The 16,622-nt window shown below is 43.9% G+C and overlaps 1 protein-coding gene across 1 annotated transcript in view; it reads left to right on the top strand.

Moving 5' to 3' along the window:
* Positions 1–14,846, top strand: part of BRINP1 (BMP/retinoic acid inducible neural specific 1) — a 177,793-nt gene extending 162,947 nt beyond the window's left edge. The window contains exon 8 of the mRNA XM_069474599.1: positions 13,258–14,846. Coding sequence (XP_069330700.1) covers positions 13,258–14,398 — 1,141 coding nt within the window. The 3' untranslated portion in view covers positions 14,399–14,846. The remainder of the gene's footprint in view (positions 1–13,257) is intronic.
* The last annotated feature ends 1,776 nt before the right edge of the window (positions 14,847–16,622 follow it).

Genomic DNA, 16,622 nt, shown 5'->3' with positions numbered 1-16,622 from the left:
TCTCTACCAGTGAGTTTTATGGTTTAATGTTTTCACAATAGTGATTATCAGCTTTCCACTTCCGGCTGAAGCACTCCCTTCGCATTTTTTGTAAGGCTGATCTAGAGGTGGTGAATTCCATCAGCTTTTTCTTGTTTTTATTTCTCCTTTGTTTTTGAAGGTTGGCTTTGCTAAGTATAATATTCTTGGCTGATAATTTTTTTTTTCTTTCATCACTTTGGATATATTATCCCATTTTGTCCTGGCTTGCAAGTTTACTGCTGAGAAATTCGCCGCTATTCTAATGGAATTCTCTTATTTGCCTCTGTTGCTTTTCTCTTGCTCCTTTAAAAATTCTCTCTATTTGACTTTTGACATTTTAGTTACTATACAGTATGCCTTGGTGAGGATCTCTTTAGGTCAAACCTGTTTGGGAACCTATGAGCTTTGTGGATCTGGATGTCCAAAATTTCCCAAGTCTTGGGAAATTTTTTAAACTTATTTTGTTAAATAAGCTCTCTGTGCCTTTCTTAATCTCTTATCCCTTCCTTCATGTAAATATTTGTTTCCTTAATGTCCCATAAGTCCTGCAAGCTTTATTCGCTTTTTTCATTTTTTTTCTTTTTTATTCTACTCTTACTGGATTATTTTGAAAGACCTGTCTTCAAGTTCAGATCCCTTCCTTCTGCTTGATTTCATCTGCCATTGAAGCTCTCACTTGTATTTTTTAATCCATTCATTGAATTCTTCATCTCCAAGATTTCTGTGTAGTTCTCTTTTATGATATCTATCTGTTTGTTGAATTTCTCATTCAGCACATGAACTACTTTCCTGATTTCATTGAATTGTCTAGCCACTGAGTTTTCTTAAGATCATTATTTTGAATTCCTTCTTAGGCAATTCATAAATTTCCACTGGAGGGGTATCAGTTCTTGGAGAATTCTTGTGCTCCATTGGTGTTTTGTTTTCTTGTTTTTACATGTTTCTTGTATTATTGTGTTTACATCTGGGCATCTGCTGAAATAGTCACATCTTACAGTTTTATAGAATGGCTTTTGTAGGGAAAGATTTTCACCTGTAGAGGGGTCCTAGAGTGTCATTTGGATAGGGTGCCTTAGCTCTGGTTCTGCGTGGTTACAATAATATAGTTTTGTGCACCTTGTTCAGAGGTAATCGATGTCAATGATTGCTGCAGATGACTTAATGATCTGGTCTGCAGGAGTTTGTGGCAGCGGTGGTGGCAAGGTAGACTATTAAGATTATCAGTGGCAAGAGCTTTAGGGGTCCTCTTGTTCTTATTTTCCCCACAGCAGGAAAGCTTAGCTGAGTTGAATATTGGTGTTGGGTCTAATACAGGCCACAGGGAATATACAGTGGCACTGTGTTCAAGGGCACAGATGCTTGAGTGGCTGTGGAGCTGGGCTCCTGGGCATAGTGTTTTGTTGACCTACTATGACACCTGTGACATGGATGCAGGTTCACTGTCTTAAGCATGGGTAGACACAACTCTTACCAAGCAGTGGACTGAGGTCCTGCTCTGTGATTCTGAGGCACTCCTCAATAACTCAGACTCAGAGGGCCAGGATGTAGCTATGACTCTGATCCTCAGTGACAGGATCGGGCACTGGTATGGCAAGATGGAAGGGGTGTTCCAGAGGCTCAGGCCCCAAGGAGCAGGGCACACCTGCAGTGTGGGTTTCAGAGCCAACAGGGACTGTGGCAACTCAGACATCAGGAAAGAGGATACTGTGTAGTGCTGACTCTGGACCCTGGACACAATAGTGGCCCATGCTCTGTGAAGCTGGGTGCAGTGGAATCAAGAACCTAGGAATGGCAGGGTGCAGCTGTGGCTTGGGCAACAGGGTGTGGGAACAGTGCAATGTGGGCTTCACTCCCCAGGGCTGGGGAGCACCTCAGCAGCTCAGATTCCAGAAGGCTGCTCCATATCCAAAGAGGCAGGGTACTGCAGCAGTCTGGCATGGAGGAAAGTGTGATACAGAGCAACCAAGGCTATACTTCCCTGGAGGGGACAGGTACCGTGTGGGCTTGAGCACCTGGGTTATGGGCTACTTCCCTAAGTCAAAACTCCAATTACCTGAGGACAAGATACCAGTTGGTTCAGGCACCAAAAGTGCAAGGCTGCTCTGCCAGCTCAGGATGGCTTCTCTGCTGGGCTGGAGTGCCTGGTCCCCAAGGGTTAGGGCGCTGCATGGACTTGGGCGCTGGGATCACAGCTGCTCCCCTGTGCCAAAGCTCCGGTTCCCTGAGGTTGAGGCACCAAGTTGGTCCAGGTACTCAGAAGGCACCTATGGTCAACCATCTTGCTGACCACAAGCTGTAATACATTTCAGTACACAGAGGAGTATACTCTTCAGAGACCTGGTGAGGAAACTTTTTGTAATGAGAAATTGTCCTTTAAAACCTAATCAATCAATATTATTGTTTAGTGCAGTGGTCCCTAATTTTTTTGGCATCAGGGGCTGGTTTCATGGAAGACAATTTTTCCACAGATGGGGCAGGGGGTGGGGTGCAGTTGGGAATGGTTTGGGGATGATTCAAAAGCATTACATTCATTGTGTACTTTATTTATATTATTATTACATTGTAATGTATGATAGAAATGAAATAAGTATACAACTCACCATAATGCAGAATCACCGTAATGCTGATGGCACAGGAGGTGGAGCTCAGGTGGTGATGTGAGTGATGGCGAGCGGCTGTAAATACAGATGAAGCTTTGCTTGCTCCTTGCCTGCCACTCACCTGCTGCTGTGTGGCCTAGTCCCTAACATACCTGCAGGTTTAGTGGATTTATCTTAAGATTTAAGCCCTTTGCTATATGCTTCCCCCAGGTACATGTTTTGTTGTTTGTTGTCATTGTTTTTGTTGTTTCTTGTTGGTCTTGGAAGGGGTTAAAGAGGGGAGAACGTCCCATAAGCTACCATTATTCTATTATTTGATGGGTGTGTGTGTGTGTGTGTGTGTATGTGTGTGTGTGTGTATATATATATATATATACTGTGAGTACCAGAAGAGGGAAGGAAGGGAATTCTACTAGCTGCTGAGTATCTCAACTATGGAATAATCCTGAATGTGCATTCTAGAACTAGGGAAATACCACAGGAAATAGCCACTTAACCCACTGTGAGATAGACCTCAGCTAAAACTCCATTGATCACCTGACCTCTGTAAACTCTTATTCTCACTGGCAGACCACAGTGACATTTTGAATCTCCTGGAATTAGTTCACAGCCACTGTCCAAAAATCTTTGGTGTTATTATTTCCTTCACTCAGTGCACAGTCATTTAGGTAGAATGTTGTAGGTCCCTTTAGAAAAGGCTGGAAGCAAGATGAACAATATAAATTTTTGGCAGTGTACAAGATCCTTCCTCAGGGGAAGATTCTGGTTCTGGGTTTCCAGGTCCAACTTGTGTGACCTCAAGCAAGTCACTTAATGTCTCTGAGCTTTGTTTTCCATCTATCACGTGGACTGGCCTTGCCTAAGCATCACTCAGCTCTGGGATTCTGAAATTCTGTCACTCTAAACCCGTAGGCAGCTCCCCCCAGAATAAATTGCTACTTTGATAGTCCCTGACTAGTGATTTGTGTGTGTGTGTGTGTGTGTGTGTGTGTGTTATGAGGGGTGGGGGGAAGACTTATCCTAAGTGTGCATTAAACTGTCCAATTAAATAAGAGGTACACGCCCACAAATAACGCCAGGCTAGCTCAGGGCAGCCAGCTGTCAGTCACAGGAGCCTACAAGTGCCCTTGCAGCCATGCGTCGATGAAGCTTTCAGCTAAGAATATCTTTGGCATTTCTTTTCTATTTACGGACCAAAAAAGAAGGCAGTGAGGCCCAATACAGTGGCAACCCAAGGGTGTGCAAGCTGGGTGAGGGGCAGGGTGATGCGTGCCAGAGAGCGAACTTCTCCATGAGTGCTGTGCAGGGTTTATTTAAGCCAGCACTAGTAGGCATCTCTCCATTTCCATCCTTGTTTGTTATTCTGCATTTGTAGCAAGTAGGGCAACTGACTCACTTGGCTGACGTAAAGCAAAACAATAAGCATCTCCAGTTCCTTTTTTTGTTTCTAGTTTTTTTCTTTCTTTTTCCCCCTCCCTGGGGCTCATGAGTGACTTCCTGTTTGGAATAGAATCTGCAGGCTCGGGGGATTGAGTCAGAAATAGAATTAACTTACAATTTCTGTGGATAGCTCTTTCTTGTCCTCCATCAGAGCCACCTCCCAGTCCCCTTCCCTATCTCCACCCTCCACATCCGGCCACAAACTCACGCATTGGGTGAGTTATAATCCCAGTGAGTGACAAGTCGCTAGGGATCATCTGTAAGTTACTTCTCCTATCTGAGCTTCCATTTTTCATATTGTTAAAATGAAATTCCTGATACCCTCTCAACCTAGCCTAGGACACAGAGAAATTGTGAGGATCAAAATTAGAGAGCAGAAGAGCTTTAGAAAGTTTGGAGATGGTATAAAAATGCAATGTGTCGCTGCCTTGATAGTATTATCCTGGTTGTTTTATAGGACAATTTTGGGGACAAATTGAAGGTAGTACATACATATTGAAAGTGAAAACGACATAAATGTACAGCAAGATGAATTTTCAGAAACTGAATTCACACATTTAACCAGCACCCTGATCAGAAACTAGGGCATTATCTGCACTGAACAAGCCCCCTGCTTCTTCTTCTCAGAGCTATCAACCTTCTCCTCAAGGGAATTTCTTTTCAAACTGCCTCAGCCACAATAGGTCAGTTTTGCTTTTATATATAATAGTATGAACTATCAATACTTGTATATAGTATATATACTTTTATGTATAATAGTATGAACTATTAATATTTGTGTCTGGCTGCTTTCACCCTTTCACTCTTCTATGGATTCCTCCAAGTTGTTTTGTGTCGTTGTGTCTCATTCAGCCTCAAGAGCGTTGCATTGTGTGAGTAGAGGTCTATTCTATCACTGGTGGTCATTTGCTCAGTCCCCACTTTGTCATGATTACAAATAGTACTGCAATTTTACACGTGTCTTTTGGTGAACTTATATATATGCCTTTTTGTGGGGTAGGGACTAGGAGTGGCATTGCTGGGACATAGTGTGTTCGTAGGTTCTTCTTACTAAATACTTTAGTAGATACTTCCAGTTCTACAAATTTGTTGAGGCAAGTTTCAACCCCACCAGTAGCAAAGGAGAGTTTCTGTTGTTTCACATCCTTGCCAACACTTAGTGCTTTCCATCTTTTTAATTTTATATTTTAATTTTATTTTAGCCATTCTGCTGAGTGGTATCTTATTGCAGTTTTAATTTGCCTTATCCTGACAGTGAATGAAGTGGAAATTCATTGCTTATTGGCCTTTTTGAATAGCCCCTTTTATGAAGTGCCTATTTTCCCTTTTGGTTATATGCCTTTTTCTCATTGATTTGTTCTTTCTGTATTGTCTTAGTCCACTCAGGCTGCTATAACAAAATACCATAGACTGGGTAGTTTATAAGCCATAGAAATTTATTTCTCACAGTTCTGGAGGGTGGGAAGTCCAAGATCAGGGTTCTGGCAGATTTAGTGTCTGGTGAGGGCATTCTGGTTCACCTTCTTGCTGTGTTCTCAAATGGTGGAAGAGACAAAGGGTCTCTCTCCATTGTGCCTCATTTATAAGGGCACTAAATGCATCTATGCAAGCTCAACTCTCATAACCTAATCACCTCCCAAAGGCACCACCTCCAAATATCATCACCCTGGGGATTAGGATTTCAACATATTAATTTTGTGAGAATGCAAACATTCAAAGCTCAGCATGTATTATGAATAAAAACTTTTATTGGCTAGATGTATTGCAAATATATTCTCTCACTGAGAGCTGTCTCTTCACTCTCTTCATCGTATCTTTTAATGGATTAAAAAAAATCTTAATGTAGTCTTCTTAATCAATTTTTCATGGTGAGTGCTTTTAAAAGATCTTTTCCTACTCCAGTGTCACAAAGGTGCTCTCCTGTGTTTTCTTCCAAAAGCTGTTTTGTTGCTGTGATTGTTGTTTTACTTTCTGCATTTATGTCTGCAATCCATCTGTTTTGATTTTAGAGTACAGAAGAGGTTAATTGTTAAGATTTCCTTTGTTTAATATTGATATTCAACTGACCCAGCAGCACTTGTTGAGTTCTTTCCCCCTCTGAGTTTTTAAGTCTATAATTACTGATTTCAAAGGGCCATTTACCATGCAAGTTCAAACACTAATATAATAATAGGTGTTCGAGAAAACAAACACTATAGTTTGTTTTCCTAAGAGACAGTAGACACCTATTATATGTCAGAAGCTTTATATACATCATCTTATCTGAGCCTCAGAACAGCTTTACAAGGAATGTATTATTACTCCATTCTGTAGTTGAGAAAACTGAACCTTAGAAAGGACAAGCAATTAGCTCAAGGTTAAATAATGAATGGCAGAGTGATGATTCAATATACATTTTTTTCTGACTCCAAAGCTCACATCTAGCTCTTTCTTCTGCAAGCATCATGGTGACAGCATTCATTAGAACTATGAGGAGTGAATGACCAGGGAGATGACGATATTAGGCTATAATCAGCTGGGCTGTTCTCATAACCAAGAGGAATATTTTTACCTGGGACGTTTATAATGGTCATCCTTTGCCCTTGGTAATGATAATGGTTAATGGTCAGTCATTGCTTCTTTTCACTGGAAACCTCTCAGGAATGTTGTATGTTCAGTTCTAGCTCTTCAGACAAAGTGCAAGGTAGGCATTATCCTCCCTCATTTGACAGATAAGAAAACTGAGGGTCAAAGAAGTCAGGTGACTTATTTAAGGCCAAATATCCGCTGTCAAATAGTGGTAGAGCAGGACCCAGTACTTATTTAACTTGGGCCCACATGTAAGGCCACCCCACCTCCCTGCCCAGATTACTGATAGAGATGGCCATTATTGCACTTCAGGGTTAACGTCCTTGAGACTCTGACTAGCCCCTTTTTACTGGATAGCCTTTTGGTCTGAGTCTCTCAGTCTCCAACCTGACTCCCGCCCAGGAATAAACCAGGCCTGCTTCCCTCCACCTGGGAGCATCCTGCTGTTTTTAGCCCTTCTGTCATCCCTAAGAGGCTTCTGGCACCTTCCTTCACTTGTCTTCAACACCTCCATGCCCCAAAGCGAAGTGCTGAATTTGAATATGCAGCTGATGTTGCCTGTCACCTCCTTCCAGACACAGAACTGTGTAATTGCAAAAATTGTTTCATAATCCTCCCCAATTAAGCTCCTGACAACCTAATTTTAAAGACCCCATTGCATTTCTACCTTGCTGCTCTCCTCCTTCCTCCCTCCACCCCGCATCCCTGCCCTCCCAGTAAGACCTATGGCCTTCATACCACAATTCCGAACTAGAAAACATCTTCAGCATGGTGACAGACCATAACATCTTCTTTTGGTCTTTTCTTCCTTATTAGTATGAGTCACTCAATGAGGCTCTAACATTATGTGAATGAATAACTGAGAAAAGGAAAAACGAATTATTAATGCAAAGATAGAAACTCAAAGAGGGGAATGATTAAAAGCTAAATATTTATCTGGGAAAAATAATGAACAGAGTAGGTCTGATGGCTGGTTATAATTCACACTAGCACATCCATAACATTTCTGATCCTCCTTTCAGTTGAGCCTCAAGCATTCTGACACCATTGACTTGACATATTCATTTTTCATCAGCTCTATTCCTTTAAAATACACACACACACACACACACACACACATACACACAGTCACACACACACAGAGTCATACACAGCACAACTAAAAAGCAGTGCATCACCAGAAACCTAAAAAACAACTGTTTGTCTTCCCAGTTTAGTCTGTGGTCTATGGAATATACATTTTGTGGAGTCTCACAGAATTACTCAGACACCCATTACAATGTCAAAGAAATGCCAGGGAAGAAGCACAGGGCATAAATAAAAGAATAATTCAGAACTCCAATTTCTTTTTTTTTTTTTTTTTTCATTTCCTCTCCACTTTTAAATACATGCTCGTGGTAAGCAAATGGGAGTTATGGATTATATCTTTCTATTTTAGCCTAGATCTGTTTTTCTCCCTCTCTCCTTGGCACTCGATTTGTATGATCTCCCCTAAAATGCCACTGGCCTGTCTCTGCATTCCCATCTTAGGCAAAACCTCCAATTAAAATCAGCAGGGAGTTTGCTTGAATTAGGAACCCCAGCCTGGGCTCCCCAGCCGGGGGGTTCTGAAAGGGAGAAGTGTACCTTTGAAAGCACTGATTGGAAGCCCTGTGTGGCAGAGCCTCCTGTCCTCCAAATGACGAGTGACTCCATGCTGTGTCACCAGGAGACCTGTCAGATCGCCAGAAAATCCTGGCTGAGGCAAAGACAGAGCCTGCAGGGGGGCAGCGGAGGTGTTTCCGTGGCCCAGGGCTTAGTTTCTCCTCCAGTCTGGGGTTTTACAGGGCAAGGAATATACAGCAGCAGGGTCATTGAGAGCTCACTGGGTTTGGACCCAGAAATCCTGAACTCTAGTCTGCTCTGCCCATGCTGTGTGACCACGGGTGAGTTACAGTCTCTCTCTGGTCTTCAATGCCCTCATTAGTGCACTGTAAATCACAACAGAGTCCTATCTTGTGGGGTTGGTGTGAGGATAAAGGGATAACCACCATGATGTAGAAAGCACTCAAGAAACACTGATCTTACCCCTTAGCAACCAAGTCTCTGTGTTCAGGTGTAAACATGAGGGAGATGGGCTGGACATTTCCAAGGTTTCTTGAAGGTTCTCTGCTTCTGTGGTCCAAGCTGATTCATTTGGAGCCTATCAATCAGGCTCCAGCGTTTTCCAGTTTAGAAATGAAAATGCAGTCCCCCACCCTTCTCTCCTTCCTCTTTGCTCCTTCCTCCCCTCCTCCCAGCCCCTATCAGAATGAATTGAAATCCCATCCAACAGGAAGATGCTGATTTAGATGTATTGGAGTTCAGCTCTGGCTGCAAATGGAAGATGCTTTGGATCCCTAGGGACCGAGGAAAGCATTTTGAAACCTGCTCCCCCCTACCTCGCACTGACTGTGTTTCAGGGGGACTGTGTCAGCCTCTGTGACACCCTCCCCTCTGGAGCAGGCCTATTAAACTGCTTCTGTGTTGCCAGGGTTGCGGCAAGCTGTCACCAACTAGCCTGGGAAATGGTATTTATAGATAGCAGTCTCTCTTACCCTTGGTCCCCAGCCTCTTTCTATGCACTTGTTGGGAGCCCCAATTATCCACGAGTGGAGAAGAGGGACCCTGGCAGGTCCAGAGGAAGTGAGGCATGTCATAATAGGCCCTTCACAAGCTCAAACTTTTAGTGTTTTTCCATTAGTTCCATTTATTTCTCTTCTTGTGGCACGCTTCCTTCTTCTTGCTAGCCCTACCATTATAATTTCACATTATGATACATAGAAGAAAGTGTGCCAAGGCCAGAGGTAGAAAGGCTGGTATTTGAGTGTGGAGTGCCTTTGTGATCTCAGACAAGCTGCCTCACTTCTCAAGGACTCATTTATCTTCATCTGTAACCCTGAGATGGTTTTACGTGCTGCTCAGGGGAACAGTATGAAGAGCCTCCAGCACCACGCCTGGTATACAGTGAGTACTCGATCGTTGTAAGCCACAGATGCCCCTCAGCTGGTGTAGGGTTCTGCCTGCAATTCAGTCTTGCGAGGTTCATGACTATCAACGCAGGGTTTACTACTCAGAGCGCTGGCTGGAGATGGAGAAGGTATAGGAGATTGACCTGATTGAGGCTGCTTCCTCCTTATTGGAATTTGCTTGTATTAGAAACACACACGAAATGGAATGAGCTTGACTTTTGGATTCTATTCTTCACCTCAAAATGAAACATTGAAATTTGAAGGACAGTTCACTGGCCTTTGGGATGAGGATTCACTGGTAACATTGCTCCCCCTTTCCAACTCTCCCCACCACCACTGGCCTCTGCAGAAAAGCAGGGGGACGGATGATGGGCCTGCCCTCAAATGGTGCATTCAGTGCCCATATTCCCTGAATCTGAGAGTTATGACAGATGACGGCTTGGCTGAATTTCTCCGTTTCTATCCTACCCACTCTGATTTCATTCTCTCACATTCTCCCCGTCCAATATCTCCTCCGTAGCCCCTGCCTGCTCATCTGCTCTAGCTTTTTCTCCACCATCTCCAACACCAAATCCTTTTCTCCTCTCTCGTCGTCACCCATCCCCATCTTCCACCCTTTCCCCCGGCCTCACACTCCCTGCACCCTGAACACCACCTCCTTTCTAAGTCCTCTCGCTATATCATTAATGCCTTCTTTGATACAGCCCACAACCTCGTGATTATTCTGAGGTCAGGAGATGCAGGTGCCATGCAGCTCGCGAATGCGGCTCAGAGGGCCTCTGTCCCCAATCCCTCCTGCTCGACAGGGCCGGAATCCTAATTTGCCACGAGCTCGGTTGCTTATGGCAGCATCACCAGGAACTTTCATCCTTTTATTTCCCCCACCGAGGATTCTGAGAGTTCAGCCACAATGAAGCATTGATTCAAGGAGTGGGGGCTGTGGTCCCGACAAAGGGTCCCAATGATAAGACACGAGAAAGGGGGCGCTCTGCGGGGTTATAGAATGCCTTGCAGATGGGGACAGAGGAGCTCTAAATGGGGTACTGTCCTGTCACTTGGAGAGGGAGTGACAGGGGCAAGTGTGGGCCATTTGAAAGAGGCATTTTTGAAATGACGCTCTCGTCAGAAGGAACCACGCAATCAGAGCCGCGTGGAGGGCCCCTGCAGCTCACAAAAATATCAGATGACTCATCCCCAATATCCAGTCAATGTTCTGGTTTGGGAGGTGGAAGCCATGCAGCTCATTATCATTCCAGCCCCGTGTCCCAAAGGCTGGGCCTGCTGCTGTTCTCCAGGCTGTAATAGGATTGGTCTCAGGAGCAGAAACCGGGGAGGCTTGGAGCTGTGTGGGTGGATGGTATGGAAAACTAATCCTGTGGTCACGAGGGGAGAGGGAGGCGTTTGTTTTTCTTTTTGTTAATGTTAATGAAAACTACGAAGAAAAATATTAATATTCTTTGTTCATTCCTTCAGCAGACATTTATAGAGGCAGGATCTGGGCTAGATAGTTTGGGAAAGAGGGACCCTTCCTCTCAAACTGAAGAGCCTGGAGGGGAAACTGACAAGAAAGCAAGGGGCTTCAGTACAGTGTTTTGGATGTTGTGAGGGGGGCCTTATTCCCAGGGGTGTGGATGGTTCTGTGGATTTAAAAGGCACAGGGTTTCAAGAGGCACTAATTATTCCGCCATTTTCTCTCAGCTGATAAGCAACTCACTTAGAGCAAGGCATACTGGGAAGCCATTTCAACAGTATCCATTTTCAAATGGATATGACAAAATGGTTTTTCCTCAAACTCCAGCGAGATAGCGAAATCCCTGAAAGTGTCTCAATACCTTCAAAGGAAGAGCTTATTCTCTGGGATAAGAGTACTTTTTTATTATTACCTTTTTCATAATTGCTCTCTGCCAGACTCTTCTAAGCACTTTAAATGTATTATCTCACTGAATCCTCTCACCGGCTCCCTAAGATGGGCTGTATTAGCCTCATTTTAGATATGGATACCGAGGCTTAAAGAGACAAAGTGATTTGTTCCTGGTTACAAAACAGAGCTTTGAACTCAGCCGTGCTTGGGCCAACACCCATGCTTCTCAACATTTGGCTCTATTGCTTAATTAGGCTCTTGGTGTTTGTGGTTTGGTGATTGTGGCCCATTAGTGTAATGGATTCCATGGATTCTAACCCTCCCTACCAGAGGGAGTCCAGTGCAAATCGGCTGCCGTGTCCAGCTTCATAAAATGGGGATCAGAGCCACCCACACCGTTGCCATCACCATCACCATCACACATTGCAGCCTTAAGAAAGGCTTTCTTGACTCTCGCTTGATAGTATTGCAAAAGGCCATATCTATGAGCCAGGAGACTTCTCTGCTGACTGGGTGTATGACGTCGAGCCCGTCATTTCACCTCTGAACTTCCATTGCCATGTTTATAAAATAGAGCTGACAATCCCTTTGCAGGAATAACAAGACCTAACTTTTATAAAGCTCTGGTTAACTACCAAGTCTGGAGCTAAGCCTTCACATAAAAATTCATGTAATCCTCACAACAGCTCTGTGTGGTAAGGATGATTAGGAAGGCGAAGAAAACTGCCCAGCATTGCCTCAGCTTGCATGTGGAGAAGCCAGGATTTTAGGCTATCTCTGACTGACCTCAAGTCCCAAGCTATTTTCAGAGTGTTATTGTGAGGCTCAAGTGAGAAAATGGGAGGGAATATATCCTGTGCAGGGTAAAACGTGCTAGACACATGTAAAGGATTATTGGTAGCATGGAAGACAGCCAAGAGATGACTTGTGCAGAAATGAGGAAAGATGAGAGGCCTCTAAGCTGACTGCCTTACATATTTTTACCTATTCTTCTGTTGCTTCTTATCTGATAGAGTATCTATCTTCATTGGAATGTTTCAGTGGCTAAAATCTGGGTGTAGACTTTGGTATCATTTATAGTGTGCAGGGGCTATGGGTAGAGAGCCTGGAGATACAGGTTGCAATGACTAAGCCACTGAATTGAGAGTCTGGAGCTCTGGAAAAATGGGGGAAAAAACCTCCATTCTTACATGTTTTGAAAAACCACTGTGAAGATCATGTAAGATACTCATTATGCAAGCACTACCTGATTTCTATAGTATTATAAGATATAATTTGTTTTCATTGAAGTTGTTAGATATCATATAACCTCATGGGAGGAATCTGTGAAGCGGGTGGAAACATCTGATGTGAGTTAAAAGAAATAACCCCTAAGGATTTTTCTGTTGCTGATTTTTTACAATGTTGTCATCTGGAAGGGGTATTTGAATTTAGACACTTTAATTTCCTGAATCAAACTTCTTCTTTGGGACTGTCCTGTAATGGAATCACACAGCAGGAAGGCGCCCCAAAGAACATTCACTCCAACCCCTTCACTTTGCAGATGAGAACATTGTAGGCTTAAAGGGTAAAGTACAATGTCATTCAGCTGGTTGGTGGCATTAGGAGGAACTACGATGTAGTTCCTACAGTTTATATTCAGTGCCCTTCCTATCCTAACCGCTCTGCCCAGTCCTTTCACCCTTTGGGCCCTCCAATTTGCATTATCAGTTGGATAACCACAACTCACAGCCCCGCCCCTGGTGGTAACGCTCTCCATTTTCCCTCTGTCCCCCAGGACAATTCAGCAGTGGCTTGCAAGGGTCCAGTCGCTTCTCTACTGTAATGAGAATGGGTTTTGGGGAACCTTCCTGGAGAGCCAGAGGAGCTGCGTGTGCCACGGGAGCACCACGCTGTGCCAGCGCCCCATACCCTGTATCATCGGCGGGAACAACAGCTGTGCCATGTGCAGCCTGGCCAACATCTCGCTCTGCGGCTCCTGCAACAAGGGCTACAAGCTGTACCGAGGCCGCTGTGAACCCCAGAACGTGGACTCGGAGCGGAGCGAGCAGTTCATCAGCTTTGAGACCGACCTGGACTTCCAGGACCTGGAGCTGAAGTACCTGTTGCAGAAGATGGACTCGCGCCTGTACGTGCACACCACCTTCATCAGCAACGAGATCCGCCTCGACACCTTCTTCGACCCGCGGTGGCGCAAGCGCATGTCCCTCACTCTCAAGAGCAACAAGAACCGCATGGACTTCATACACATGGTGATCGGCATGTCCATGCGCATCTGCCAGATGCGCAACAGCAGCCTGGACCCCATGTTCTTTGTCTATGTCAACCCCTTCAGCGGGAGCCATTCGGAGGGCTGGAACATGCCCTTCGGGGAATTTGGCTACCCACGCTGGGAGAAGATCCGTCTCCAAAACAGCCAGTGCTACAACTGGACTCTCTTGCTGGGCAATCGGTGGAAAACGTTTTTCGAGACGGTCCACATCTACCTACGTAGTCGGACTCGGCTACCTACTCTGCTGCGTAACGAGACTGGCCAGGGCCCCGTGGACCTGTCCGATCCCTCCAAGAGGCAGTTCTACATCAAGATCTCGGATGTGCAGGTGTTCGGGTACAGCTTGAGGTTCAACGCCGACCTCCTTCGCAGCGCGGTGCAGCAGGTCAACCAGTCCTACACACAAGGCGGCCAGTTCTATTCTTCCTCGTCCGTGATGCTCCTCTTGTTGGATATTCGGGACCGAATTAACCGCCTGGCCCCTCCTGTGGCCCCGGGGAAACCCCAGCTGGACTTGTTCTCCTGTATGCTGAAACACCGCCTGAAACTGACCAACAGCGAGATCATCAGAGTGAACCACGCCTTGGACCTCTACAACACGGAGATCCTCAAACAGTCGGACCAGATGACAGCCAAACTCTGCTAACCTGGGACTCCTTGCCATGGACTTTCCCTTTTGTTGTACAAACACAACAGAACAAAACAAAACAAAACAAAAAAACCCCGAAAAATTTGTAAAATGTAATTAATATTCAAAGAAAAGGAGAAAAATCTTCATTTGTTGGAAACTAAAACGTTCTAGCAACTGTATAAAACCGTTGGGCATGTTTGTTATTTCTATACTCTGTCATGAAGAAGGGTCTCAGCCTTTTGTGGAGCTTTGAGGGAGTTGCTTCTTAGGCCTCAGGTGCTGTATTGAGGGGGGAGAAGGGAGAAAGCATATGCAATGAATTGTAGAGATCTCTGCTGTGCAGGTGCTAAGATTAAACACTAAAATGAGAGAGAGATATATGTAATGTACAACTGACACTGCCATTTTTCCTTGTGGGAGGAAATGGACATAGATAAAGAAGATATTTCTTCGGTTAAGATTTCTTCACTCTTTATGCTTAATTCCTTGTGGTTCTTTTGACGCATTCTCACACGGGGTTGGGGGGGGATACGATGACACTGCTATTTTACCCATATGGCTTCTTTCATCCCGAATACACTAACACTTACAGAAGCTGCCCAACAGGTGGGATTGGAAGGAAATACATTCACATAATCATAGGACAATCAGTAATCTTGAATATCAGCTAGTCAACCCCTTAGTTTGGGAAATAGATTCAGAGAAGAATGACATGACCATTTTTACACCCAGAATTACTGACTGAATAAGTTCTCAGACCCCACATTCTGACTCCTTGGCAATACACCTTTTTCCAAATCATGATGTCCACTTTTGTATTTTCTCTAACAACAAAGCTGCCAAGAGATAAAGTATTTTCCAGTCTGAGGTTTGGATAGATTGTGTGTGTGTGTGTGTGTGTGTGTATGTGCGTGTGTGTGCGTGGGTGTGAAGAAATTCCTCCCACCTACTTTCTCTTTCCTCCAAAAAAAAAAAAAAATAGTTTCAGATTTCTCAAAAATTCTTTTCATATTAAAGTTTAGCTTGAATAAAATCAGTGGCCAAAGTAAAGCCAAATTGGGTATGTTTTAGTATTGCATTCACTGGTCTACCAGGCAGACTTTTCCAAGGAAGTATCTAAAATATACACATATATATCTCCTTTGATTAACTCATAATACATGTGCACATGCACACACCTACCTCTCCCACCCACCTCCTCACAGTTATATCAACACTGCCACTTTCTTGGCACCTGTGGAAGGTGAGAAGCCTTGTGAGGGACATGGGGGTTAAATTGGAATGAGAGACTCAAGAAAGAGCTCATTTGAAAACAGTTGTGTAGAGGATTTGGACAGACATCACTTTTTAGTCCCCAGGAACTCTGAGTTTATCTTTTTGCTAAGGTGGTACCTGCAAAAGATGTTTCCTGAGCATCTGGATCTTCATTTCTGAATTGGCAGAGAAAAACAGAACCACAGAATTTTAGGCTTGAAAGAGAAAATAGACCTACTGTGGTCTAAACTTCTCCCCAGTGCAAATCTCTTCATCATCATTGGAAAATCACCACTATTTAGTGACTGGCTGGACCATAGCAGGGATATGAAGCTAATTAGCTTTATCTTCCACTTTCCTTGAATTCTTTCAGAGAGGTGGAGTAATAGCTCCCATTCCAGCTTGTGTTATAAAACAAATCTAATTATTAGAATATCCTTTTGTACCTTGACCAGCTTTGCATACTTTCACCCACTAGCTCCAGCTCTGGAATGCGCATTTCTCTCTCAAGGTAGTGCTATCCTAGATAAAACACAAAGCCCTATCTCAGAGGTCACTGGAGTCTGGGACAACAGAACACAAAGTGAACACTATCTCTAATGTAGTTTATTTTGAGGTGAAAGAAGGCCAGGACTTCAATGCATAAGAGGTAAAGCATTATCTAGTTTGTTTAAGTGTGTGTGAAGGGAGGATTCTTTTTCCAAAATGATAAATTCCAATATTAATATTTCAGTTTTTATTATGAATTAGCATATATTCTATACCAACTTTATATGTGCTTTACACTAACATAGGTTTTTAGAGCTCAGATTTTGGAAGGCTTCAGTGTTCCTTTAGGTTGGAAATCCTTCATGCCAGAGGTTACATCACAGCTTATCCATCAAGCACAGGATTTTTCAGAAGGTCAGTAAATCATCAAGCATTTCTTAAATACCTAGTAGATGAATGGGGCATGTCAGAAATACAAAGATTTGTAAGGAAATGG

Source organism: Eulemur rufifrons, chromosome 7 (genome assembly GCF_041146395.1).
Source record: "Eulemur rufifrons isolate Redbay chromosome 7, OSU_ERuf_1, whole genome shotgun sequence".
NCBI classification, from domain to species: Eukaryota; Metazoa; Chordata; class Mammalia; order Primates; family Lemuridae; genus Eulemur; species Eulemur rufifrons.
Note: the sequence above shows the minus strand (reverse complement) of the source record. Positions and strands in the feature narration are given on the sequence as shown.